Source organism: Volvox carteri (genome assembly GCF_000143455.1).
Source record: "Volvox carteri f. nagariensis unplaced genomic scaffold VOLCAscaffold_3, whole genome shotgun sequence".
NCBI classification, from domain to species: Eukaryota; Viridiplantae; Chlorophyta; class Chlorophyceae; order Chlamydomonadales; family Volvocaceae; genus Volvox; species Volvox carteri.
In genome coordinates, this window is record NW_003307546.1 from 2,754,632 (window position 1) to 2,781,658 (window position 27,027).

The following is a 27,027-nucleotide window of genomic DNA, read 5'->3' on the forward strand; positions in this document are numbered from 1 at the left end:
CCGGGTTTGACGACATCTGCATGGAGCTACCCCCCCAGAAGGTCCTCGCCTTCCTCAACGACCTGTTTGCCAAGTTTGATAACTCCATTGAGCCGTTCGGGGTGCATAAGGTGGGGGGGGCTGCGGGCGGGGCTGCGGGCGGCTGTAGCTGTAGCTGTAGCCGTGCCTGTAGCCGTGGGTGGTGGAGTTAATTTAGTAGCCATTGGCTTCCGGCCGCTGGGAGCTGCATATCTCGCGCGACGGCATGCCGCAGCTGATGTGCATTGCATCGCATTCTCAATCTTTGCCGCCCCCTCCGCGCTCCTGCCTTTCCAAACATGTACGCTGCCCCCCTCCTCATGCCCCTCCTCGTCCTGCACACCCATCACCGGCTCCCTTGAAGCACGACACGCACACATACACGCACACACACACGCACACATACACGCACACACACACGCACATTCCACCGCCACCGCCACCGCCGCACTCTTATCTCTGTGTTCTGCTTCAACCGTCATTGGTTCGTCTTCTTACCCTCTCAGCCCTCTCAGCCATTCTACCCGGCAAACATCCGGCGCTCCTCCTGCGGCCATCGCCCTGGTCTGCACCCCCCCCCCCCACACACACACACCATATCGTTCCGTCCATATGGTAATTCCTTTTGACAATCGTCTGATCTTTGTCATATACCTCCGCCGCCCTTTCCCCCCCCCCTCTGGCAGCAGCTTCACTCGTGTGTGGTTCGTCTTTCCCCCCCCCCCCCCCCACGCACAACCCGATCCCGCGTTGTCCCTTTTTTGTTGCTTTCATTTATTTATTTCCCCCCTTGGTTCAGATGGAGACCATTGGCGGCTTGTTCATTGTGGCTGGAGGTCTGCTTCGCGAGGAGGAGGACGGCGCGGTGGCGGTTCGAGACCGGTGGGACCCCCTGCATGCGGAGAAGGTGTTCATGTTCGCAAAGGTAAACACACACAGGAAGACAGCCAACGCCATTTCCCTCAACGCGGCCTAGGTCATAAATACACACACAGACACACACACACAAACATACATACATACACAAACACAGGTGGCCAGCGTCAGGCCAGGATCAATCCGTAACACACATACACACACACGCTTACACGCACAGGGCGCCCGGGTGGTGCACGGACCCACCCAGGGTGGGCCAAGCCGCACCCCGGGTGCAAATGGTGCGAGGGCTGCCTGGGCGGAACCGTGCCGCAGCGCGTAATGAGGTTGGTTGTGATATGCCGCATCACTGGCCTACCACAACCGCTCTGTGCGCTGTGGACTGAGGCTATGCCGTTGTCGTCTTCTCAAAGCCTTTCCATACGGCCTACCCAGGGCTTAATGTTTTTACCGGGTTTAAGGTTTTGGGGTCAGTGGTTTGCTCCCTGCCCTAACCCCCGCCTCCTGCTACTGCTATTGCTACTGCTCCACAGGCCATGCTCAACGTGGCCGCCAAGACCAAGCTTCCCACCCTGGAGGAGCCCCTGAAGCTCAGGATTGGTGAGGAGGAGAGGGGCGAGGGGGGGGGCGGGGTTCTGATGGTAAGAGGAGGGGTGGTGGAGGAGGGGAGTGGGGGGGGGAGGGAGCGGGGTGAGGGGACAGGGGCGATGTTTTAGGAGGGTTCACGTGCAGAAGGAAAGAGGAAGAGAATCAAACTGCCCGGCGCCAAGTTGCCCTTGGCAAGAACTCAACCCCTCCCCCTCCCCCCGCTTCACTCGTTTGGGGTTCGTCTTTCCCCTCCCCCTCCCTCCGCAGGTATCCACACGGGTCCCGTCATGAGCGGTATTGTGGGTACGCGGGTTCCCCGGTTTGTGCTGTTCGGCGACACCGTGAACACGGCCTCCCGCATGCAGACCACCGCCACCCCGGGCAGTGTGCACGTGTCGGAGGACACCCGGGCGCTGCTGCCCCATGAGAACTGGACGCCCACTGGCGGGGTGCAGGTGGGGGGGAAAGGGGGGGGAGGGGGAGCGGCTGGTGGGGGTGAGTCGGAGGTGGGCCGGGGACGGTGTGTGTATGGTGGGGGAGGGATGATAGTGGGGGGAAGATGGCCTGGGCGGTAGCTGCCTGCGCGTTGATTTCGCTTTTCGAGTTCCTTCCCATATCACCGCTTCGCCGTTCCTTTCCCCTTCCCTCAAAACCCCTCATATCATCATTTGCAGATCAAGGGCAAGGGTCTTCTGAACACGGTATGTGTGGTGGTGTATGGTGAAACGTGTGTTTGCTGCTACTGTTGCTGTTGCTACTGCTATTGCTGCTCCTATCGTCGTCGTTATTGTTCCCCTCACTCACCTGTTTTACGCTCCATTGCCCCTCATCGCTCGGGCCCTCACCCATCACATTGTACGTACTTCACGTACTTCCGTACTCCGTATACAGTACGTGTGGGTCCCCGAGGATCAAATCCATTATTTAGTGCCGCCCGCCGTCAGCACACCGGAATCAACGCAAGCTGGCGGCGGCGGCGGAGTCCGCAGCGGCGGCTCTGCTGCCGCCGCCACGAACGGCTCCCGCCATGGTGGCGGCGGCGGCGGCGGCGGTGGCGGCCATGCCCAGCTGCTCATGTCCACTTTGGATACCTCCAGTTGCACCTCGTCAGACGTGTTCCTCGCGCAGCAGCTGTCGTTCACCTCCGCCATCCCCGCCACTTTGCTCCGCGGCAAGTCGCGACTGCGCAACGAGGGCGGCTATCTAGACGAGTAATGGGCGGCAGCGGCAGCGGCAGCAGCAACCATCGGATCCTCGCTCATGCATGTGCGATACAGCCCGCGATAAATAAGCGAAACAGCAGGAAAGCCCATTTTTCTGCAGATACATTGGCGACAATATAAAATATTTATATTGACCGAATACATTGTTTTATCAGAAATAACAATAATAATATTAATAATAATGATAGCAACGACAGTGACAGCAAACAATGACGAGCAATGAACACATGCCACCCCTCTCGGGGACTGTTTGGAAGGTTGTTGACGAGGCTTGGCCCCTCGTCTGCCGGAATTCGTCGAGAGCCACTATCAGCCCGGCGGTTCGGGTGGTGTGTGCGAGGTGGGGGTAATAGAACAGTGGATAGGGCGGTAGATAGGCAGAGGGGGAGGAAGGAGGGAGAGGCAGAGGGGGAGGAAGAGGGGGAGGCCTTATGGTGGAGACGTCCTCCTCCTGATGGTGCGGATGGTACCTCAGGGCGGGGGGGGGTTAATAAGTGCGAGAAAGAGGGAAGGTGAACTGCCGGTGTCAAAGGGGGGAGAAGGGCGGGGGGGGGAAGAAGGGGAGGGAGGAGCTGCGAGCTGCGGCCGCTCCGCAGAGCCCAGGGAGGGGGGGGGGAGGGAAAGCGGGAGGGAAAGGGGGAAGGAAGGGAAGGTCATATTTCGGGTGGGGGGTTGGGGAAAGTCAGGCGGAATCTCATGTGATGTTCCATCAGCAGCATCGTTCCGGAGGTCGTAGCAGCATACCTTGTCCTCCCTGTCTTTCTTGGGCGTCGTACGGAGGAATGTGCCGTGCAAACAGCGAGGATGCGAATAATGGGGTAATGGGAGGCTTCTGTTCATGGTGACGTGATGGCGATGTGAGTTTCGGAAGGTGGGCGTTATGGCTGTTTGTGGAGTAGCCGACGGGTGGCTACGTTCAGGAGTTAGATCAGGAATGGTGCTGTGATGGCGGTGATGGGTTAGTGATGGGTTAGTGAGCGGTGGGTAGGTCAGGGGGACCGGGGCGCGTTGTGTGCCTTTGCGCGGGGACAGATGGTGGTGGCGGTGAACCGCAAAACGCGCACACGCGCTAACGGTATATATGGGTATGTTAGTTGGCGGGTGTACGGCAGCGCATTACCTGAAGGCGGAAAACGCCCACGTCCTTGTGCACCATTAGAGCCAAGAGATGTGGCAACTGCACGACGGGCTCCAACAGCGCTGAAGCAGCAGGGGGGGCTCGTGGGTGGGGAGCCCCAAATATTTTGATGCGGCATTGTAGGTCTGTGGGATATGCATATGTATGTCAGTAAGTGTTTTTTTGTGTGTATTTTTTACGGCGCTTTCACCTACCTCACCTTGGTTGCACTGTACTGCACTGTACTGCACTGCATCGTTTGTGCCGCATTGGGTTCCGTTGTCGTAAGTCATATGCGTTACAGGGGATGTGGATGCGCTGTGACGCCGCATGGACCGCTCACTGCTGGATGTGCTTTGATGATCTGCGATGAGCCGCGATGATGATGATGTTGATGGTAGTAATGATGATGGTGATGGTGATGGTAATGATGATGATGGTGATGATGATGATGGTGATGGTGGTAATGATGATATGTTCGTGTGCTCCGAGACCCTCATTGCGCCATTGACTGTGGTCGTGATGTGGGGTTCCAGTAGAGTCGTTTTGGCGTTAAAACACGATGGATGGTGATGGCGATGGTGATTGCACTTAACTGGACGGAGGGTCCTATGGCGAAAAGAATGGTTTCAGGGGGGTTATGTAGTACCGATGCTCCCTACCGTTGTCCCACCTTGCACCAGAGGCATTGGAATCCGCCGCGAATTGGCTGCTTGAGACACACACACACAATACATACATACATACATATATATATACATGCATGCACACTTAGTGCTTGCTTACCTCAGCGGTTGAGGTAAGGTAAGCGTACTGCAAGATGGCTGGGATCACTGCCGGTGCGCGGGTAACGCCGAGGTTGGGTTATTTTGGGGACTTCAATGCGTGGCTCTGCCCTTATTATTTAATCGACATGCGAGGGCAGGTACTTCACCACCCTCTGCGAAATCTCCCCCGAAACCCCCACACACACACACCACCACCACTTCGCGACCTTTACTCGATCTGTTTTGTGCATACTCTGATCGATTTCAAATTTGAATTCACCCACAAGGACGTCACCAAAGTAAATGGTGTTCCCTGGGCTTATTTAAGAGGTCCTGATGGGGGTGCTGTGGATGGTGGGGGGGAGGTGGGGTGGAAGTGGGCGTGCAGGCCTCCCCTCCATCCGGCGCTGCTGTTGTTGTGTGTTTTCCGCTTGTAAGGGGAGGTCCAGGTCCGTGGTTGGCGGGGGCTCTGTTAATTTGCGCGGCTGATAGCGCGGCGTGGCATTGTCATGGGGGTGGTTGTGCGTTGGGTTGTTGCTGCTGGCAGTTGCCGGAGCCTTTGATCGCGCCATCTCCCTCGATGGCAATCCCTCGAAGGATTGTCGACCTATCTATCTATCTATCTATATCTATATATATGCCCTTGTCGTTGTGTAAATGATTAAAGTTGTGTGGTGGTTCGGTGTGTGTGTGTGGATGCTGCGCATTTGGTACTGGTGTTGGTGCTTGGTGTTGGAAGGCGGTTGTGGTGCAGGCAGTGTGGTGTGGGGCCGGTCAGGCCGTGTAAGGGCGGAGCAGGGGGGCCCCCGGTGTGGTCTCATTTTGCATATGTGCAACTAAAAAGCATTCAAGCAACCCAAGACGTGCACAATGTAGGTTCTTTTTTTTGCGATTATAGTCTGTTATACGAGCTGGTACTGTTGACCACGCAAATACATGCATATACAATATGTATGTGCGTGCGAATAGGGTTGCATCATGCTTTAAGACGAAAATGTGGCTGTGTGTGGCTGTGTGTGTGTGTGCTGTGTAGGTGGTCGCGCGGTCAACGTCGGCTTCAGCATACGCTGCCTGTGGCGCTGTGTTGTCGGTAACAGCTCTCGCTGATCAGGTTGAGTTGGTGAATGTTTTGAAGCGCTGTGATGATGATATAGATTTAAACCAGCACCTGAACGAACAGCATTGCTGTACTGATGGCTTTTATGACAAAAACTGAAATATTGGTTCCTGGTCTGTTTATTTGTATGAGCAACGTTCCTGGAAGACCCGTTTTACGTACGCATTTCAGGAGAAGATTGTGGGTTGCGGTCCGTCTGCCATAACTCAACAATCGCTCGCTCGCGGATTACTCGGTCGCGAGTAAATACCTTCATCATCCATTCAAACTGTTTAAATACCTGCCATCCGAGGACACGTGCGAGTTTTGGATCCTCCCCCCTTAAGACACAAACTAACCTCAGCTGGTCTTATTTCCCATACAACACTTCGCAGGTTGTCGTCACGTTTGTAGTAGGACCTCCCTCCCTCCCTCATTCGGCCCCTTCTAGGAGCCCCACCGCCACCGCCGGGAACTCCCTCCCCCTCTCCCACCCCCCACACACAAAAGGTGTCTCTGCCCGTGTCGGACCCCTCCCCCTGGTTCACCGGTTTCTTTTGCATCCTTCTCCCTTACCCTCCCCCTGGCCAGCAGTGTCCCCTCCTCCTCTCCCTCCGCAAAGCAATCACTGGGCTGCTCTTAAGGTGTGTATCAGGAGTTCCCTGTTCTGTTGGACAACTTCCAGCTCCTCCCCTCCTCACTCCTCTCGCCTCTTCCCCCCCCCCACACACACACCGCACATCATTTCTTACCCTCCCTCCCCGTTTGTAACCCCACTCCTCTGCGGCCTTCCTTCCCTCTGCGGCCTCCTGCGCCACCTTCAAAAGTCCACATGAATGCGCACCCGGACGATATCCGCCAGCGCCAGCGTCAGCACCTGGCCCAGCTGCTTCTTGGACAGGGCCCGGCCCTTGACGGTCGCGTTGGCTCTCACGTTGGCCAGTCGCCAGGAGCTGGTGCTGCCCGAGGGGTCCAAACCCGCCAGCAGCAGCACAGCGCTGACCTCCTTGCCGTCCGGGGTGCGGTACTCCACCTGCCAGGGGGGTTGTATGTGGGTGTGTGTGGAGTGGGTGTGTGTGGGTGTGTGGGGGCGGGCGGGCGGAGTTCAGAGGGACACACATAATAATACACCTGGCCACGTATACCTTTGGGTCCATATGCATGTATGTACACTTAAATACATACATGTATACATCAGGTTGCCGCGGTGTTCCTGTTCTCCCCCCTTCCATCAGGACAGGTCAACCTAACCCTCGGAGCACGGCAGACGTGTGTGTATGGGGGGAAGGTCAGCGGGGCTCGGGAAGGGGGGGGGGTTCAGGACCTGAACATGTCAACACTCCCCCACCCTCAACCCCCCACCCGGAGAATCCGAATCAGAGAGCTCCGAGCAGCAGAGTGTTATCGCAGCGATGTTCCCTTCTCCCCCTTCCCCCTTGAGCACCTGGAGAGGCAGCTCGGCGAAGCGAGGCAGCTCCTCTGGCACTCGCACCAGCCTCTCCGCGCCGGGGGAAGACACCTCGAAGGAAATCTCACCCGCGGCTTCCGGTCCCATCTCCCGCTCCAGCGCTGTGCGGGGGCCCGGGGTTGGGGGGAGGAGGGAAATATCTGGTTAGAGCGACGGAAGGTACCGAGCAGCGTCCCTGGCGGGAACACCTGCATGTGTGTGTGTGTGTCTGTGTGCGTGCGGTTGCTTCTCACCCCCCTTCCCTCCGCACCCCGCGTACAAGGATACATGCACACCAGCCGGAAAACAAGGAGGCGCTGTCAGTTCGCGTCATCGTTCGTTGCTGGTCTCAATCAGAAGATATAGATAGATATATAGATAGATATACATCTATCTATCTATATATCGATCGATCGATAGAGTCGTCCCCAGCTGTGGTGTGTTGTAAAGCTCTTCCCCCCCCCCCCACCAGCCGCCGTGGACGCACCCGCCAGGAGCCCCCGCTGAAATCGTTCGATGTCGTCAATGGACGGCGAGCCGTACAAGTCATCCAGTTTGTCCAGACGTATGTCCACCTTACGAGTGGCGGGTAACGCCCGGAAGAGGTACAGCTCCAAACCCTGTGATACAGGACAGGATGTCAGTAGTTTGGGTTGTCTGTCTGTCTGTACATATATAATATATGCGGAATTTAACCGAATATTTCCTACCCACACGAAATGGAAGAACTTTAACCACATTGACCCAAATTGGCCCCCCAAGATGACATACGTACATATATACACAGGGCGGGGTGGCTGGCAGAAGTTAAGGCCTGACTTCTGCTCCCGGAGATTCCGGGTTCAAATCCGCCTGCCGACCCCTCGCTGTGTGAGGGGTGTTAAATTGGGAGGTGGACCTCCATTTTGTGGACGGTCTAGGACGTGATTACAGCAATATGCGAGCTGCCCAGGAACGAAGTTGTGTCGCCGTTGATCCGCTAGATTTGGATGGACGCTGGTGGTGAGTTGCTGAACCCAACGAATACAGTCTGAAATCGGATGGGGTGAATAGATTAGGGTGCCCCTCTAGCAGGGGAAAGCAGGGAACTGCCTCCAAGGGAAAAGGGGCCGCTGGTGAAGCTATACCACCCTGTAACAGCATACATACATACATATTTTTGTAAAACACGTACCCAACCACACCTCACCCCACACGGGGCCGCCTCTCTCCGCGTCTGGCTCACCTTCATGGGGGGCTTCGCCAGCACCTCCTGTGCCGCTCTGAGCACCACCTCCCCCCAGGTCGTGCCGCCCGTGGCGACCTCCCGCGGGGCGTCATCCGGCTCCAAGAACGACCCCGCGTAGTCATCGCCCTCGTCCTCATCCTCGCCATCCTCGTCGTATTCATCTTCGTCGTACTCTCCTTCCCCATCCGTACCACCATCACCACCACTACCTGCATTGCGCGCCACCACGCGACATCGGAAGACGGGGTTGATACGGGGTTTCGTGTCTGACATTGTCCATAACCACCCTCTGACAAGGAGGAGTTCCCCACCTGCCCCCTCCTCCTCCTCCTCCTCCTCAGCAGCAGCACCACCACCCAAGTCAGCCGCTGTCGACTCTTGTTGGTGAGCTCTGTCACGAAAACCATCCGGCAACGTGATGGAGCGGCGGTCCTCGCTGTCCGGCCGGCCGTCAGCTGGCCAGGAGGGCCCGTCTGTCGCTGCCGGGACGGCAGTGCGCCCCTGAAGCCGCCGGGTGCTACTGCTGCTACTACGGCTGCTACTGCTGCTACTGGCGCCCTCAGGATCGTCCCGTGGGTCAGTAGCTGTGGTCGGCAAGCGTGGCTCCACCGCGCTGCGTTGGGCGGCCTGAGAAGCCCCACTGGACTTTGATGAAGCGGTACAAAGGATTAATGAGCGCAGATGTTGTGGTGGCGGCGGCGGGATGTGCGGGCTGGTGATGTAGCTAAGGTGAGGAAGAGGCTGCTGCTGCAGTTGCCGCGGCTGTGTGACTAGAGTTTCGAAGGTCGTGCGGTTGGGCTGGCGCATGGGCCAAAACTGGACATGCGATGATAGCGAGGCTGACGTCAAGTGGGCAGGCGGTCTGGCACAGCCTCGCATGGCGCCAGCCACGCGAGCGCCTGCAGCAGCGGACATGCTAAGACTATGGGCAATTGGAAGACGAATTGGACTCCAGGAAACACTATATGGCGCCCCGAATACTGGTGGTGTTGGGAATGGCAGGCATGCGCCGCCAGCTAGATTTGCCAAATGCCAAAAGCTGTGATGTCAATACATACGATGTACCCGTCTTACCCAGAGCTCTGGCACCGGCAAGAAATTCATCTGGGGCTGGCAGAAGTTAAACTGTGTACGGTGTACGAGGCTCATTCCAGGAGTTTGTCACCCCGGCTCTACTGCTGGCAGGCTTCGATAAGACGAATATTCGTGCATCAATGTTAAGGTGCTAACTTTGACAAAGCACTTGCCCTGCCTCTGGCTTACGTCCTTTGCAAAAAACTTGTGATTGCTCTTGAGCACCCTTCCAAGCTCTATCATATGCCTTCACAGGATCCATTTTACCTCATCCGCCAGGAAATTCAAGATACTGTGAGTAGGCTTTGATGCTTCGTGTTCATGGGCTCGCAGCTTCTTTCTTCACCGTAGACCAGCTCCTTTGCATGTTTCTTAGCAGCCGTGAATTGCCTTCGTAGGTAAATGAACTTCAACAGCGTATGTCCAGATTTCACGGCTTACAAGCCACCAACCCAGAGCGGAAAAAAATTGCCCAGAGCGTGGAGGAAGGGTGCAACTCGCTTGCTTGGCAGGTCCGTTTGGGGGGAGCCTTCATCATACAGCGGCGCACCTAATGCTACTTTTATCTCCCTTGGAGCGAGTACTGGGACTTCGTGTTCATTCTGTTTTTTCCACCATCGGGGTTTAGTCAGTCCCTAAACGGTTGCCTGCAGTTAAATGAACTGGACACGGCCGTGGATCGCGCATCAGAGAATCCACAGCGTTTCAACTTGACGCCCGAGGAGCTCAGCAGCCGGCGACGATGGATCAGGTACGCTGCGCGACTGCGGTGCCCATCGCCTCGCCAGACGACGTTGAAGCAGTACAATGCTATGGAATAAGGGCGTTGTTGAGGGTTTCTCCCATGCCATAAAGGGTTTGGCACTACTGGTAAGGCGCGACCATTGCCCCCGGGAGATCCCGGGATCGATACCCATTAGGGTCAAAGTCCTTCCGATGGTGGAAGGCATTGCGCCCCTAGTTGATGGACGGTGGTGACCTGGGATAAAGTTAACCTGCGAGCCGACCAGGAACGGAGTTGGGCCGCTGTCGACCCGGCAGATTCCGTTGGATGCTGGTGGTGGGTGCGGAACCTGAGCGATCCACTGAGAAGTTGACTAGGGTGACTGGATGAGGGTGCCCCGAAATACCGGGGAAGGCAGGGTTTCGCAGGGTAGCTGCCACGGGCGAAGATACACCCCCCTGTTTCACCAGAAGAAAGGGGTGGGTAGACGCGTTAATACGGGCACCCTTCCCGTCCGGGGCCCCGGGGTACGGCAGCTCCAGCATTGGTGTGCTCCCTTGGTATGTCGCTTGACGCGACGGTGTGTGTAGTTTTGTCGTTCCGGTGAAATGGGCTTGCCTAGATTGCTTAGGGCTCGCTTGCATTGCCTGCCTCGGCGCTGTAGGATGGTAGAGACTGGATGATAGAGCTCTGCCTTGAATCCGCAGAGTCGCGTTGGAGATGGCGTATATTCGGTCGTAGTGGGGATTGAGGTGGCCCCTGCATGGCACATGCAAGCCCGTCAACATGGCCCGCGCACCAATTTGACCACCTTGGTTAGCACACCTGCACATGTACAGCCCGGGGTCTACGGCAGAGGCCGTACGGTGGTACAGTGGTACTTCACAAGCCGGCGCTTCACAGGGCCGGGAGATAACCCCGGGGCATGGAGGGTGACCGGTGATGCGTCCCGGACCTGCAACTCAGAGATGACTTGACGGATCCGGCTCCGGAAAAACCCCGCCCCCGCAGCAACACCCGGCGGCAGGTGGAGGGCATGAAGGACACGTTGCGGACCGCCACTGCTCCCCCGCCACCGGTATCTGCGGCGGAGACCAAGGCGGTGGCGGCGAATGACAAGTTCCTGTCCGGACAGTACGAGAACCAGCAGCTGATGCTCAAGTGGGTCAGGACTCAGAATGAGGGAATGACTGGCCGCTACAGAGCCAGCTAGCCAGCTAGCTAGCTATGTGGGTTCTGGAGGTGTGACCAGAAGCCGCTGCATTCAGGCACCGCTCTGAGTGTGGGGGGGATTTCTGGGGGTTCGGCCTCGAGGGCTCCGAACCAACGGAGGAGGGGGAACTGGCCTGACCTACAGCTCACCGAGCATTCTGGGACTCACTGGGGCTCATAATGGGGATGTTGTCATCTCAAATCTTGACCATGTCCTGTTGCTGTTTGGTCTTGACGGCGCCCAAATCGTGGCTGCGTAGCGGCTGCCGCCCGGGGGAATGACTGATCTGGGAACTGCCTGGCATATGCGGCTGCAGGCGGCAAGACCAGGACCTGGAGGACATCGAGCAGGCGGTGATTCGGATCGGGCGGCAGGGCCGGGAAATCGGCAACGAGTTGGCGGCACAGGTGGGGGATGGAACGACTGGGAGCTGTTTGTGTGGTTTGCGCGGCAACCGGGTCGCGGTGGTGGCTCTCGATTTCTTTTGGGGCCGTTTGCGGGTCGCCTCCGGCGGCGAAGCTGCGGCTCTTTTCCACATCTCCAGGAGGCGGATACGGCCCTTGCGTGGCTCCTGGGTGGAGTAAGGCCCCGCCGCGTATCTGTCCATCCTTGCACTCACTTCCCCTTCGCGCACGTACACGTGACAGCTATTCAGGCTACCAGCTGCTGTCCCGGCGTCGCAGATCAGCTGTGTGGTGAACACATGGACACGGGGGGGGGGCTCGTTCTTCGGTTATTTGGTCCCACACCACATCTCGCGTCCCACACCACGCACCCACGTACGTACGTGCACACGTCCAGAAAGATGAGCGCGCTCTCACATGACGAGGGCCCTCCCGCACCCTCCACCGCAGGACATTTTGCTGAACGAATTGGAGCAGGATGTGGACACGACGCACAGCACGTTGAAGGCGGCGCAAAAGAAGATGCAGGAGCTCATCCGCAAGAGCGGCTCCAACACGCAGCTGGTGCTCATCGTAGTGCTCATCGTTATCCTCGTCATCCTTGCCGTCTTTGCATTCATGTAACGCACAAACTAAACCAACTAACCAGTTAAGGGGGCCAGGCGGATGCGCAGGGCCCCGCCGCGCGGCGGGCCCCTGCTTGGCAGGAACAGGAACCGCCGCCGCGGCAGCATGTCTGTCTGTATGTCTGTATTTCCGGTCGGGTCATGGAGCGCCCGCGTGGGGCGTCGACAGGCCGACGGCCTGCACCCGGCGTGTTTTCATTGTTTGGCGGTCGGTGCTGCTGTACCGCGTTCGGGAGTACCCCCAACCTAGTTGAGCTTATGGGGAGGGGCTGTGTGTGGCGTCTTCTGGGGTGCGCCAGGACGGCGGGGGCTCCTGGGGAGGGCGGAATTTCTAACTTGCTGGGGCTGCGGCGTGTGCCGCGTGTCTCCTTGTAGAAGTATGGTGATGGGCCTGTAGCGTGTGTGGGGGGGGAGGGAGATGAGCTGGATGAGGGCGTCCGGCCCGCTCTTGAGGGGGCCTGGCGGCTGAAGGGCGGAGATGAGGCTGATAGGGGTCAGGGAAGAGGGGAGGAGAGGATTTGGAAGCTTAAGAGTCAGTGAGGAGGGGTGCAGGGGCATCGTACGATTGTATGGGAACGACCGTACGGAAAGGAAGGGTGCGGCGACGAGCGCTGTAGCAAATACAGGAAATAGTTGACCACATGATATTCGCACCAGGTGATCAAAGGCTCGGTACGGGAGAGGGCGATAATTGCGGCGGAGGTTCTCGTCGGGTAGTTAGGGCGGTGAGGCTGCGTGTCCAAGGTGCTGGCGATGGAGGAGGAGTACTTGTCAACAGCGGGGGATTGCGTGGTGGTGCGGTCGTGTGCGGTCGTCACACAGCGCGGTGTGCTTGTTTTAAGTCTCTAAGCTAACAAACTCCCCTCCCTCTGTCATCTACGTTCTGTGGCTGTTCGCACATCCTCCCTGTCCTAAGGGCAGGACACGTGGACGAAACGACGAGTGAGCGGAGGGAGGGCCGCGGGCTTGGCTCACCACATGGGCGGATGGTTGGGGGGGATGGTGCTCCCCATCCACCAGCGGGGTCTGGGCTTGGCTGGGTACGACACAAGAGGGGAGGGCCTGGTTGTGACACCCCACACAAGGGGAGGGAAGGAGCGGCCCATCACCTGACAGCAGTGCTGCCCTATTAATGCTTCGCACCCAAGGGATGGCTGTGTCCAGCAGTGCTTCCGCGGTGCTGCACCAGCAGCAGGTGGACACGTTACATCTGTGCGCCCCACACGCCCTGACTTTGCATCCCACCGGGGACAGTCCTCCTCTCTGTTGTGGCAAACGAAGTCCAATGGTCTGCAACCGCGGGGCATCTTACGTCTGAGAGCTGCTGTATGGGCTTGCGGAGGACCGCCAGTCGCTCTGGTAGCGAGACGCAGAAAATGATACCACCCCCGGGATAATCCTTGGGTTCACCATGAATAGGGATATCTTCACGCAGCTTCTTGGGCAGGTTCCTTTACAAGGGGGCCATAGGAATGTCCTAGGCGCCTAGGCCGCGGAGTCAGCACCTACAAAAGCACATACGTGAGTACGAGTCAGGGGTCAGGTCCTAACTACCCCGATGCTGGTTAGAAAGAATCAAGAGGGGCAAATCGGGGTCTACGGCTACGGGAGGGCATAATTCTCGGTCAGTAGACCTAAAAAAATGAGTTAAAACACAGAGTTCAACTTCAGCACGCGGCCTTACGGGCCGCAATAGAGGCTACACAAATCACGTCTTTTGGTCAAATTTTGGTCATTAGGGACCCGCAGCCTAACGGGGACTTAAGCCGAATTTCGGCTGCGGGTACTGTGGTACGGAACCGCAGGACCCGCCTTATTTGCCGACCTCTGGCCTCATATCGTCCGGAAAACATTGTCGCCCAGCTGAAAACATGTCCACAAGACATCCAGCACTGGACCTGTCTCAGTCCCTATTTCAAGAGGTTTGCATTTCCAAATGAGGCCCTGTTCCTCAGGGTACATGACCTCATCACCTTAACATGGCTTATTGTGCGAGCATCGCTCAGTAAGATATGTACACAAGTATAAAACAGCAGCTTATATATGCAATAAAGCATCACCAGAGCCGATCACGAACCGATCTAGACAAAAGGGCCGTATACACCACCTCGCCTACGTTGCCGTACTGCCCAGCAGTACAGCCTCACTACCCAAAAACCGGCTCACGAGACCCGATTGGACTTTCCCACAGAGGTTGCCATTCCCGCCAAGCAGCGGTCTGGTCGGTGGCATACACGCGCATGCAGGAGCAGGAAAAGAAGAAAGAATAGAGGAAACCGCCTCGCCAACCGTCATGCCGGCGCCGCGGCAAGCCTTAGTACTTGACGCCGCGATTGTCCGCCGGGCTCCTGGAGGTGCGAGTGGAAGCGGGGCAAGACACGCCGTGTGTGTAGCAGCTTCCGAAATAACCAGGGGGCAAACATGCCACGGAAGGATGCGGCAATTGACTTGAACAAGGGCACGCAGGTGATTCATAGAAGATGCTGTGACATGAGCCGCATGCCGGTTCCTATGTACCATGCAGTGCTGGGGCCTATCATGCGGGACAAAAGTCCGGCTGGCCCTGAGCGGCCCATAATCTGAATACAGCGCGTCAAGAAGGCACGTGCAAGAAGGAATTCAAATCGTAAGGAAGCATGCTGACCTGTCGCACAAGTTCGCGAGGCCTCCAGCGCGCATCTTGTCGACGGTGGTCGGTCCGCCGTTCTTGTGGACGCCCGTAAACATGCTCTTATCGTCATAGTACTGCGTGGATCAGATGCATACCAGCAAAGGCAACATTGTTTTTTGTTTTCTTGAAAGTAACGGGCATCAATTTCCAGCGGGCTACACATCGGTATAGCTCGTTACACCGTTTATGACCTTGCACAAACGCTGTTATAAGCACATGCATTCTGCTGCGCGGCAGCTCGTGGCTCATTGAAGCCAGCAACTCGGGTCCACCGCCATGACGCTCTCCGTCTAGCGGCCCGTGCCAAGGATTTAACCTATTCAACTTTTAAAAAAGTTAACGACTAGCTAAGCGAGAGCGAAACCTAGCCAGAAACTGAAATATACCTTAACGGCTTGCGCCTTCGTGGCGTTGGACGTTGGGCTAGCTTCCGCGACTTTTTGGGCCAGCTCTGCTTGTGTGCAGCCCTTCTTCTGGGCAAAGTGATCCAGTGCAGCGCAAAACTGAACGCAGCATGAAAAACGGCCAATCGGTCAGAAGTCAGCACGTGTGTCGGTCAAAAAAGCCGGTACTTAAAAACAAACAAGGGAGGTGAAAGGTTGAATTGCAACCGGAAGCATCCGTAACGGGGTTTCACACACCTGCGCATAGTTAATCGTCCGGTCGGTCTTGGCCTTCACCTGGTTGCCGAAAGGACAAGGCCGGCGATAAGCCACGGAGGATTAGAAGATGAATTAGCAAAATCCCCTTGCAGAGGCTTAGATTCGGAGACTTAGATGTTAAGTTTCTGGAACGTCTTACTCATACTTGCGAACTCACCTTCATGAAGGTAATGTCGACCTCCGTGTTGGTAATGCATTTCCCGTCAATAATCTTGGAGTCCTTCATGCATTTGCTGAATACGAACGAAAACGAAACAGTGTCAATGTCCTAGTAGGCAAGGAAAGCCTCTCCCCTGCTTGCCCACGCACCTGAAGTTTTTGTTATCCATGTCCTGTTTAATCTGTACAAATAATAGGGACGACAGCGTTCAGGACGGCTAATAGGAAGAAGGAGACCGTATCGTCACCCACAACTGGATAGTTGCCCCAACTGTGGTCTCACCTCTTGTCCTTTGCCATAGGAAGCAAATGCAATAAAAGCCTCCTTGAGCGCGTCTGCCATGTTAATTGGGAAACTTGGGAACAAGGGTGGCAACTACACAAATGTGCTGAAAGCACAAATATCAATTAGTCCGAAGTTATGATAGCAATTTTGACTGTGCTGGAAAAGCCTGCATCATTTATTTGTTTCCGACGCAACCCCGTACATGTACAGCGGGCAGTTGGAAGGGCGTCAGAACATGCAGGAACGTGGAAACGTCCGACTGTCTCCCCGGAACAAAGTATATGAGTAAACAAGTAAATTGAGCATAAAACCACGGCGGTCGAAGTTCTAAGTTGTGCCTTCTTCCATGTTAGCGTCAGACATCCGGACATGGACGTGCACAGCTCCTGGAAATGCTTACGAAAGACGGCTCCGAGAACGATCGTGCTGCTATGGAGAAAGAGAGGAATATCCGTTAGCGAAATAACCTTTCAATAATCTAAAAGCCATGATCCCACGAACCTATGCTGTTTGACGCACCTTCGTGGTTTACAACCCCGCTTCAGCTGAACCCTAAGTCATAAAGGCCTCGACGTCCCTCCCAACACCATATAAAAACTGGACAACAGGCCCCGTAAAGTTGCCAAGCCACAGAGTCCTACAATCCCTTCCACCAGATTCAATCGCCCTTAATCAGCACAGAAACTCAGAAGAGGTCCAAAACCCTCACAACTTAAAATCCGTTTAGTGTCGTATATTCACACACTCATCATCCCCCGTTTCCCGGCCCTCCAAGCCCCAGGACCCGCAGCTGACTCAACACGTCCGCACACGTGTTAAGGCAGAGTCAGCATTCGAGCTCCGGGCATCGGATCCGCAGATTCTTAAAACCTGCACCCGCTCTCAGCTCATCTTTCTGAAGAGCGTCTCTTCGGAACCCATTACGCTCAACCCACAAACTCTAAGCGCGCAAAGCCTCGAACGCTGCTTGGGAGTGGGAGTGTGGTCAAGAGGCAGCCGGCCACTGCGCTGCGCGGCGGAGCCCTCCCTGAGGAATCTCAATCGTCATCTCTGCCAGGCGCACACAACGCAAGGGCCATCAGTCAACGGAAGTTCTAAGCCACACATGTCGCGTAATCGGTTTCGTCTCTCCTCAGCCGCAGCACACCCAGCCGCGGCTGCTGCCCAGTGGAACCGGGGAACCACATAACCCTGTAGCTCAGCCACATCCTGGAGCGGATGCCGATGCTGATGCCGGCGCCGTCCGCACTGGTGTCCTGTGAAACCCTGGTGCTACTGCTGCTGCTACTGCTGGTGGTGCTATAATGTTTGTTGCCGCTACAGCTACTGCCGTTACTGCTGCTGCCGCTGATGATGCAAACGCACCATGGCACAGTGCACGCGCGAAATGGCATCGGACAGCAACGCACCGGTCTCCAACAACAGCGCACTGTCCATGTCTCCCAGTGCGGCCTGCAGGTTGGACAGGGTCCGCCGAATCTCCCCCACCGCAGTCACCGCCTCCGCAGACCTGGACTCCGGCCCCGGGCCTGCACCCACAGCACCAGCCGTACCCATCATGCACTCTGACAGCATCTCCCCCCCTTGCGACACCTGACATCTCACCGGCGGCAGCTGCTGCTGCTGCTGCCGAGCTAGATCGGATGCAGCAGCAGGCGCCACCGCCCCGCTGGACTTGGTCCCCCCGTCCCCCCCGGCCGCCGCCACTCTCACCAGCGACGCCATGTGACCCCGATCACCTTCATTACTGGCAGCACCACCATCAGCAACAGTAGCAGCAGTAGCAGCAGTAGCAGCAGTAGCAGTACCTGGTTTCACACCGCCTAGCTCCGCGCCCGGCCGGGCAGCAGCAGTATCAGTGGCAGTCGCCGTGGCAGTAGCAGCAGCGGACGCAATGAAAGTGTTAATACGGGCAGCGGCGGAGTCAGTACCTGTGCCCCTTGCGCCGGCACCGCCGCCAATGCCCGCTACAGCCATTGCAGCGGTACCACTGCCGCTTGGCGTCGTCACATGCTTCCTATGCAGCGGCTGCAGTGGCAACCCCGCAGAGGCGATCCCTAATCCCCCGGCGGAGGCGTCACCGCCGTCACCGCCGGCCCCCGACTGCTGCGGGTCGCCCGTACCGCATTTGCGACGCTTTGAGCCGACGTCAGCGCCACTTGACTCTCCATCGGGTGTTGCACCGTTGCCAATCGCCGTGCAGAGTCCGCCACCCTGGGCGATACCGGCAGCGGCAGCAGCGGCCGCAGCGGGGTCTACCTGGCCCCGTTGGCGCTTCCGCCGGAGGGCGGCCGCGACGGCCGCCTCCTGCAGCTGCTGCTGCTGCTGAGTAGGCTCCATTAATAGCTCATCCACTCCGTCCACTGCCGCCACGGCGACGGTGTACATAGAAGTAGCATTAGTAGCGGCATCAGTTGCAGGAGCGGCAACGGCGGCTGGCCTCGCCACCGGGGGGGGTGCGACAGCCTCCATACCAATGCGCACCGCCATGGCTTGCTGTGTTGTTGTTGTTGGTGGTGGTGCTGCTGCTGCGGCTGTTGGTGCTACTGGGTCGGCGGCTGCGGCCCAAGGTATGGGAAGAGGCCGAGCACGCAATGACGATCCGTCGGTGCAGCTACGCAGCCGCGGAGCACAGGCTCCAGCTGCAGGGGAGAGCCATGCCGCCCTCGGGCCAGCGGCGCCCATTGCACCCGTACATGTGACGTCACAGCCCTCCGCCAGGTCCAGTTGGGATGCGCCGTCCGTCAGCAGCTCAGCGGCCGTAGCCGCTGCCGTACTCACCGCCGCGCCGCTGATGTCATCCGAAAGCGTTGTTGCAGCGGCGGCCGGCGCCAAGGGTGCCGCCGAGGCCCCGCAACGGTCGCCTCCCTGGGACACAGTCGCCGCGAGAGCGTCTCCTTTTTCTAGCCGCGATGACGTCAAACCCTGAGCAGCTGGAGCCGGCCCGACATTGCCGCCACCTCTACCTCCGCCTCCGTCGCCACGGCCATCCGCGGCCGCGTCGCCAGAGTTTGCGTTGGCAGGGACATGGGCGGTGGCGGCGGCCGTGTTGGTCGCGCCGGGGCCCCCAGACCTCAACATGCGCGTTTCGGCGGACGCGGCCTCAGCTCGCCGTACACCCCCACAGGCACCACTACTTGTTACGTCTCTTGGCGCGTGCGCGGTCAGCTCCACCACCCCGCCCACATCTACATCTACGCCCAAGCCGAGCCCGCCGTGCGCGCGGTGGCGATTGTGGCGTCGGTGGTTGTAATTGTGGCACTGCTGCTGCTGCTGCTGCTGCTGCTGCTGCTCTTCGAGGTGCGGCGCGTTTGGATCCAGCGAGTCCGGCACCATCTCCATCTCCATCTCCTCCTTCTCCTCCTCCTCCTCGTCCATCTCCACTAATGCCGCCTCCACCTCGGCCGCAGCTGCCCCCACCTCCACCTTAGCCGCTGCTTCAATACCCACATGGTCCACATGGTCGACCTCCATGGCCCCAGACTCCTGGCCCTGCAGCTGCTGTACCACCGCCGCCGCCGCTGCCGGTGCTGGAGCCCCCAGCTCCGTACCGTACGACAAGATTCCTGTATTCCTTAGAAGGCCGGATGCATGGCTCGGCAGGGGGTCGGAAATATGCGAGGGCGGGACGTCGACGTCGCCGTGCCCGTGTAGTGGCGGCGGCGTCCGTGGCGGCTGCGTCGCGGCAGCAGGTTGCACCGTTGCATCGTTGGCGCCGCTGGCGAGCGCGGCATTAGGGGTGACCGCGACAGCGGTGGCGGCTGAATAGACGGCGGCGGCTTTGGCAGCTGCCGCGCTCCCGTCAGGCAGCGGCGGTGGCGGCTGCGGCTGCGGCTGCGGCAGCTGTTTAGGCGGCGGCACAGAAGGCGGCGGCGTCTTTGCGAAGGAAGCCGTACATCCTTCGGGCTCAACGGAGCCCGCATTAGCCGCGCCAGTCACCTGCCAAGGATGACGTACCGGGCCGTCGACGCCGCCACCACCGCCGTCGGCGGCGGCGGCGCCCTGGACGCCGCCCGCGGTCGCGCACTTCCCGTCCCAGACATCGCGACTACCTCCCAATACAGTGCCCTCATCGATGCCTTCGTCTTCGGAGCCCTGGTCCTGGCTTTCGCTCCCGATGCCAATGAGACCCACAGGTCCATTCTGCGAGCCGTCAAGCGCCGTATAGGTGGTGACGCCAGTGCACCGCCGCCGGCGCTTCGAGCCGCCACAACCGGACGGCGCACTGGCGGCGGCGGCTCCACCAGGCGCTGGCGGCGGCGGCGGTATGCGGACGTACTCCGTTTGCGAGTCTAGGAAGGCACGCTTGGCAGCGATAGGAGTACGGCGACCTACCGGGTTCGAAAGCTTGGCAGCGGCGGCGGCGGCGGCGCCCGCGGCTGGCTGGCCTGGCGTGCCGGATTGCACGTCCTTATCCCTCGGCGGCGTCTGTGCTTTGGCGAGATGTCGCTGCGGCGGCAGCGGCGCCGCCAGTGCGGCCATCGTTGGCGGGTGCCGCGGCGGCTGCTGCGCATACGTCCGCCTCGGTAGCTTCGCCGCCTGAAGCTGGCTGTCCGGCAGCAAGAGCGTGCCGTCCCATGCCCGCTCATCAACCGCGAGCTGCACAGCCTGAGGCAGCGCCAGCGGTGCGAGATCAACGGCCGGTACGACGTGCACTGACGCCGCTGGCTCCTGGCCCCCACCTCCATCAGCCCCACCAGCTCCGGCGGCGACCTCTAACAACAGCAGCTGTAGCCCACCACCACCACCGCCACCACCACCACCACCACCGCTACCGGCCCCCGGCCCCCCCGCAATCGAAGCTGGCGGCGGCGGCCCAGGGCCTCTGGTCTGGCAGTACGCCGTCTGCGCTATGGCCAGCTGTTGCTCCCGCAGCAGTAGCCCCCGTAGGTGCGCCGCCACCCGCGTGTGCAGACGGGGCATACGACCCGCCAACAACGACTCCAAGGCCAGGGCCGTTGCTTGCGGTAGCACCGCTGCCTCCGCTGCCTCCGCCGCCGCCGCCGCCGCTGCCGCGGACGGGGATGTCCCGGCCGCCGCCGCCGCTGCATCGACAACTGCCGTCGTCCGCTCGGGAGGGGTCTCATTCAGGTTGCCCGACCTGGGGGCCCCAAGGGGGGGAGGCACGGCACAACACGGCACAGCACAGCACAGCCGCCAAAGAGCACTGTCCGATGTCATTACAAATGTACATGATCACGCAGCTCTGCAGCTTTCCTAAGAAGTTTAAGCACAAGGATGAGCTAGCAGTTGAACCCCCCCACATCCTTCAACACGTCCCCAGTCGAATCCGTACCTGAGGCAAGCTGCCAGCAACGGCGCAAGACCATCCAGCTGCGCGGTGACGTCACACCCTCGTCGCCGCAGGTGACACAAGAGCCCCATTACCGCCGTCACCGCGGTGGCGACATGTACGACACCCAGCCGTACGCCCATGGCTGCGTCGCCGCCGCCAGCGCCGCTTTTTTTCTCCACCCCAGCGCCGCCTGTACCATTAACCGCGCCTGAATCCGCATCCGCGGCGCAGTCGACGCCGTGCCGTTGGCGGCCGCGCAGCACCCGCGGCAGCAGATCCCGCACTACAGCCAGCAGCGCCAGCTGTAGCGACTGCAACGCTGTGTCAGCGGTGACGGCGGCAGTGGCGGCCGCAGAGTTCGTCCCGACCATCCCGCCTGCCGACAGTCGCGCCAGCGGCATCAGCACATCTGGTACGGCATCCAGCGCCTCCGTCAATGCATCCGTCGCCGCACAGCTACACAGGCCTTCCAGTTGCTGCTGCTGCTGCTGCATGGCTGCTGCCGTGTCCGTTAAGCCGCCTAGCCCCGAAACCGGGTTTTCCATGATCCTGTTAACAGCATGCGCAGCCTCCTGCGGGCCGTTGAGACCGTTGGTGCCGTTGCCGTTGTCACTTCCGCCGCCGCCGCCACAGGAGTGCTCCGGAACCACCGTGCTCAAAGGAGTCCAGTCCCCAGCAGACCTCAGCGTTGCCGCTGTGGCGGCCGTCACCAATGCCCCCAGCAGCTCGGGCCCCAGTGCAGCGCCAGATGCTGAGGCCGTCGACGGCGGTGGCAACACGCCTCCGGGTACGGACGCAGTGGCGGCGGCGGCCAGAGACGCCGCGGCTGAAGCGGTTGGACCCACGGGTTCCAAGCTGCCGCCGCGAGTTCGACGGGGCGTTAGGGCGGCGGCGGCAGCGGCACTGCCCCCACCGCCTGGTGTGCTGGGCGGCGGCGTCAAGGGCGAACAGCGCGGAGTCATCGTCGCCGTGACGGCGGCGGCGGCGGCACTCCCTTTCATTGGTGTCGTACAGGTACTGCCATTGGCGGCAGGAGGCGGCGTCCGCAATCGCGGACCCTCCTGGGTAATGCTGCTGCTGACGGCGGCGGCGGCGGCCGGCGACGACGACGCGGCGTCGTACGTTGACGTAAGGTGCCGCGCCAGCGCAGTTGTGGCCACGGCGAGCAGACGCCATGCCGGTGCATGTGCGGGGAGCGCTGCTACCGCTGAGGCTGCCGACACCCCCCGGGCTGCGGACTCCTCGACCCCGGCGGCCGCGGGCGTCCGGCGGCTCGCGTCGGCGTTATGCACGTGTAGCAGCTCACACAGGCGTTCAGCAACGCCTTGTGCGGCAACAACGACACCATCAGGCCTGCCAAGGGGAGTGAATGCCACGTCAGCAGAGGGGAGACAGCTTGAAGGAGGCATGGTGGCATTAGTGGTGGTTGGTAGGCTGTAAGATGGAGAAAGAACCGTCCAGTCGCACGGTCCGGCGCCGCCCGAGGTTTCACCATGTTTCTTTACATCTGGCACACCTTGGACATGGCGGACAGGGGCAGAACCTAGAAGTCAAAACACCGCACCTGCCTGCACCGCGGCTGCCCGACGCAATGCCGTACTGCGCGCGACGGCTGTGCTGCAGCAACGCCGCCAGCAGCCCCTTCCACGCCGCCGCCATACGCGTGCCGTCTGCAAAGCCATCCCCACCAGCTGCGTCCAGGCGCACACCTGGCTGCGCCTGCGGCAGCAGCAAGGCCTCCAGCGGCGCCGTCAGAAGCTGCGCCACTGCATCCGCCGCTTCCCTCCGCCGCCGGCTGGCGCCCTGGCCGCCCTCGGCAGGGAGCAGGGGCCCCGTTAGCAGCGCAGCCTGCCCACCACCGCCCTTTCCTGCCGCGTCCTCCTCAAGTGACCCCATCCCCGTCAGGAGGCCCGCCGCCGTCTCCCACAGCGTCCAGGTGTACGGACACAGCGGCTGGCCGCCGCCGCCGCCGCCGCCAGGTCCACACGTCGCTGTCCTCCCGGGGCCCCCAATGCTACACGTCTCCGCGGCCGACGGAAGTCTTGGATCCAGATTTGGATCCAATCTGGCCATCCGTGGCAATGGCGACGGGGAACGCCGTGGCAATGGCGACGGCGATCGGGGCCTGCGCTTGCTGCGGTCTCTAGGGCGGCTGGCGCCGCCGTTGGCGTCGCTGTCGCCATCCGCACCGCCGCCATCGGGCCCGCTGCAGTGCCTGCGCCGCGGCGATCTGGTTGAGAGCGACGATGGCGGCCGCAATGCCAGGCAGCATAGCGCGGCGAGCCGCGGTGCCGCTACCGCCGCTGTACCGCCGCCGCCGCCGCCAGCGGCGGTGGCGCCAACCACCCTGGCGTGAGCCCACACATCGCATAACAACAAACTTCGCAACTGATCCCGCCAGCTGACCCACCATTCCAAGCAGCGCGGGTCCGCCGCCGCCGAGAGCGGGTCAAGTGTACGGCCGACGGCGAGCCACACGACCACGGCGTCCGCACACACCGAAGAGCCCCGGCGCTCACCGGGCTGCCGGGCCACCTCAGCTCCGCCGCCGCTGACGGCGTCAAGCCCACGTGGCGAATTATACGACCACCAAATTAGCCCCTTGAGGAGCCTTACCAGCTGCGGCCCGGCATGCTCGCGAAGGAGCCGCTGCAGGACGGCTCTCTGCCGTAGCTGGCGTAGCTGAAAATGCTGCTGCTGCTGCGGCGGCGGCGGCGGCGGCGACCGCTGCACGATCGGGTCAGCATCGGCGCAACCGCAACCGTTGGCGTCGGCAGGTAAAGGATCCAGGAGTGCGACTGAAGCGCAACAGAACTGCAGCCACAGGGTCCACGCCGTGTTGCCATTCGCACTGTTATCGCCGGCGGCGCCTCCGCCAGCGCTGGCCTTGCCGTTGCCGATGGCCGCGTCTGGCTCGTCCTTTAATGCCGAGGGGCACGGCGCCGACGATGTATTCAGGAGTATTGACAACACTCTTTCCGCTGTGTTGCCCCAGGCCTGCCAGGATTCAAGCAGTGACACAGACGACGACGGCACCGTCGTCGTCGTCGCCGCTGCCGCCGCCGCTGCAGGAGAATCCGACCCTTTCGCGGCTTCCGCCGCTACCGCCGCCGCCGCCGCCGGTTCCGATGGTTGCCCTGGCGGCTGCGGCAAGGCTGCGGGCTGCACAGCCGCCGCTGCCTCCGCCGCCACCTGCTCGGCGGCGCAGCGGAACATGCGCCTCAGCAACGCGGCCCACAGCTCAGCCGCGGATCGGGACCCGGCTGCAGCCGCCGTCACGACCGCCTTCATACCTGCCGCCGCTGCGGTCCACACGTAAGGGGGTGTGGTTTCCCCGGGCTGCTTTGGACCAGATGCCGGGCACCCCGTCTTACCGCCGCCGCCGCCGCCGGGTGGTAGCGGTTGTGGTAGCGGGGACGGCAGCGTAACCAGAATGAGCTCCGCCAGCGGCTTCATGATTGCCGTACATGTCGTACTTGTCAGAGTGGCCAGCACCTGCCGAGATCCAGGCAGGGAGCCGGGGGCCGGGCACGTTTTTGGAAGAACGACAGACACAGCGATGCGGACGCCCGGCATGTGCATGTGCATTTGCATGTGCATGTGCATGTGCATGTGCATCTGCAGTAAAGTGGACAAGCCGATGGGATAGTGATGATGATGGTGATCGGACTGCTGTACGACCACCAGACTTACCACAGGTCGCGGCATCGAGCCCCCCTATCGACGAGATGGCAGTCGTCACCCTCAGCAACCCATCAATCGCATTGCTTGCCGGGGCCCCCCTCTTACAAGCACTGCTACGACAGGAAAGAGGGCTAACGGAAAGCTAACGAAAACCAGCCAGCCATACAGCTCTGAACGCAGCCATGGAGCCATACAGCTCTGAAACCATCGCGCTACCCGAACTCAGCAACTTCCTTACCGTCGTACGACAAACCTCAGCCCAACCCTTTTCCTTCCGATGCGCTCACCAGCTGCAGCTCCGCGACCCGGTGGTCAGGAACCTCGCCGCCGCCGCCGCCGCCGCCGCCGCCGCCTCCAAGTCCCGCCGGTGTAGCCGTAGCCGGAGAAGTTGAGGCCGCGGCGGCCGAACCCGACGCTCCCGGCGGCGGCGGCGGCGGTGCAGCCACCTGCAGCAGCACCACCTTCGCTACCGGCACCACCGCCACAGCCCACACGGCAGGCGACACGGCCCCCACTGGGTCTCGCGGCAGCAGCTGCGGGAAAGAATGAGGTGGTTGTGAGGTGGTTGTGAGGTGGTTGTGAGGTGGTTGTGAGGCGGTTGATAACTCCCATTGACATTGTTTGAGTTTCTGTCACCTCTCACAGCCGCGGGGGTTACCGGCGGGGCCCCCGGGGGGGGTTGGACACACACCCGGGGCGGCCGGGGCAGGTCGCGGGAAGTTGGGTTCGGGGTGGTTGTGTGGACACAGGCTGTCACCCTCACCCCGCACATCGCCCTTGGTAACTCCCGGCAATGGCCCCGGCACGGACATGCACGCACTGCCGCCGCCGCCGCCGCTATTTGCCGTCGCCACATCGCTCGCAACAGCACCTGCGGCAGTGCCTTCCCTACTCACGTCACTCCCACCACTGCCCTAGTCCCCAGGCACCTGCTGGGCCCGGTGGCCGCCGCCGGCGGCGTGAGGCACGTACGGATGCATGTACGGCATTGGCTGCATCCGCTGCAGATCCGAAAACTCCAGTGTTGAGATGGCGGCGGCCAGCGCCGATTGCAGGTGCCCTCGCGGCCCCATGCCGCCGCCGCCGCCGCCATCATCATCGCAAGTGACCGCGTACTGGCCAACTCCGTTGCCGTCGCCCGCATCGCACGAGCGCGTTAGCAGCTTGATGAGGTGCTGCCAGCAATCCAATGCGGCATGGCGGACCTCCGGCCGCCTTTCGACGGGGTGTGGATGCGGATTAGTAAGGGGGAAAGGGGGCCACCGCGGGATCCGTGCACATTCAGCAAGTTACTCCCACCTCTCGCTGCAGGTGTGACCCATTCCTGGGGTGGTGGTGGTAAACCTGCTGCTCTCAAGTGTGCGTGCGTGTGTGTGTGTGTGTGTGTGTGTGCGTGTGTGTGTGTGTGTGCGTGTGTGTGTGCGTGTCAACCACTACCCTCCCCCCGGTCGCCATTTCCCACTCGCACAGCCCAGTCTTCCAAAACACACAAACACACAGACATACATACGTAGGGCCCTGCCGGGTGCACACGCAGTGCCAAACCCATTGGCACCTCGTTTCCCCCCCTTACCCCCCCTTACTGCTCCCCCTCTAGCTGCTCACTCCCCGCCTCCCACCTCCCCACCTCCCATTTCACCCCCCCCACACACCTCCCACCCGCCCCTCTCGTCACCTACTTGTCGTGCTTGACGGCGTGCTCGATGGGCGCCACCGTCAGCCGAAGGTGACTGAGGCCACTTGATGACGCGCTGCCACCACCACCACCATGTCCTTGTCCTAATCCGGCTTGTTGTGGTTGTGGTGGTTGCGGCTGCAGTTCGCCGTTCCCGTGGAGTATGTCGCACACGTCTCTCCACGCGGCGAAG

General features: G+C 60.4%; 6 protein-coding genes across 6 annotated transcripts in view; 2 read left to right on the plus strand and 4 right to left on the minus strand.

Annotated features, from left to right (window-relative positions):
* Positions 1-1,769: 1,769 nt before the first annotated feature.
* On the plus strand, positions 1,770-2,057 carry cyc48 (guanylyl and adenylyl cyclase family member; the record flags this gene model as incomplete). The annotated part of the gene is made up of 1 exon (XM_002946449.1): positions 1,770-2,057. The coding sequence occupies one exon, from the start codon at positions 1,770-1,772 to the stop codon at positions 2,055-2,057; it is 288 nt and encodes a 95-aa protein (XP_002946495.1).
* A 2,823-nt stretch (positions 2,058-4,880) lies between these two features.
* Positions 4,881-9,275, minus strand: VOLCADRAFT_116086 (uncharacterized protein; the record flags this gene model as incomplete). Its single annotated transcript, XM_002946620.1, has 6 exons — positions 4,881-4,934; positions 6,530-6,718; positions 7,130-7,254; positions 7,620-7,752; positions 8,358-8,569; positions 8,672-9,275. The coding sequence occupies 6 exons, from the start codon at positions 9,273-9,275 to the stop codon at positions 4,881-4,883; spliced, it is 1,317 nt and encodes a 438-aa protein (XP_002946666.1).
* Positions 9,276-9,677: 402 nt separating this feature from the next.
* On the plus strand, positions 9,678-12,399 carry syp6 (Qc-SNARE, Tlg1/Syntaxin 6-family; the record flags this gene model as incomplete). Its single annotated transcript, XM_002946450.1, has 6 exons — positions 9,678-9,728; positions 9,833-9,946; positions 10,088-10,185; positions 11,170-11,319; positions 11,688-11,778; positions 12,226-12,399. 6 exons carry the CDS (start codon positions 9,678-9,680, stop codon positions 12,397-12,399), a joined length of 678 nt encoding a protein of 225 aa, XP_002946496.1.
* A 248-nt stretch (positions 12,400-12,647) lies between these two features.
* Positions 12,648-13,463, minus strand: VOLCADRAFT_86853 (uncharacterized protein; the record flags this gene model as incomplete). Its single annotated transcript, XM_002946621.1, has 3 exons — positions 12,648-12,792; positions 13,056-13,148; positions 13,377-13,463. Coding segments are annotated over 3 exons (324 nt in total), but the record flags the coding sequence as incomplete, so codon positions are not given.
* A 379-nt stretch (positions 13,464-13,842) lies between these two features.
* Positions 13,843-16,317, minus strand: VOLCADRAFT_85206 (uncharacterized protein). Its single transcript, XM_002946622.1, has 7 exons — positions 16,177-16,317; positions 16,044-16,075; positions 15,892-15,967; positions 15,714-15,752; positions 15,459-15,575; positions 15,046-15,146; positions 13,843-14,749 (listed from the first exon to the last, which is right to left on the minus strand). The coding sequence occupies exons 1-7, from the start codon at positions 16,234-16,236 to the stop codon at positions 14,716-14,718; spliced, it is 459 nt and encodes a 152-aa protein (XP_002946668.1). The 5' UTR covers positions 16,237-16,317; the 3' UTR covers positions 13,843-14,715.
* An 847-nt stretch (positions 16,318-17,164) lies between these two features.
* Positions 17,165-27,027, minus strand: part of VOLCADRAFT_86855 (uncharacterized protein) — a gene marked incomplete at both ends in the record, with an annotated part of 17,000 nt that continues 7,137 nt past the window's right edge. The window contains 9 exons of the mRNA XM_002946623.1: positions 17,165-17,229; positions 17,589-17,708; positions 18,111-19,104; positions 19,600-21,280; positions 21,476-22,828; positions 23,040-24,970; positions 25,447-25,692; positions 26,089-26,374; positions 26,839-26,972. Of these exons, the coding sequence (XP_002946669.1) occupies positions 17,165-17,229; positions 17,589-17,708; positions 18,111-19,104; positions 19,600-21,280; positions 21,476-22,828; positions 23,040-24,970; positions 25,447-25,692; positions 26,089-26,374; positions 26,839-26,972 (6,810 nt within the window). The remainder of the gene's footprint in view (positions 17,230-17,588; positions 17,709-18,110; positions 19,105-19,599; positions 21,281-21,475; positions 22,829-23,039; positions 24,971-25,446; positions 25,693-26,088; positions 26,375-26,838; positions 26,973-27,027) is intronic.

What these genes read in the sequence shown, in the direction of transcription:
- VOLCADRAFT_85206 (XM_002946622.1), bottom strand. Translation starts at nt 16,236, where the DNA reads ATGGCAGACGCGCTCAAGGAGGCTTTTATTGCATTTGCTTCCTATGGC. An exon ending in ATGGATAACAAAAACTTCAG is followed by an intron (nt 15,968 to 16,043) that starts GTGCGTGGGCAA and finishes GTTCGTATTCAG; the next exon opens with CAAATGCATGAAGGACTCCA. An exon ending in TCGACATTACCTTCATGAAG is followed by an intron (nt 15,753 to 15,891) that starts GTGAGTTCGCAA and finishes TTCGGCAACCAG; the next exon opens with GTGAAGGCCAAGACCGACCG.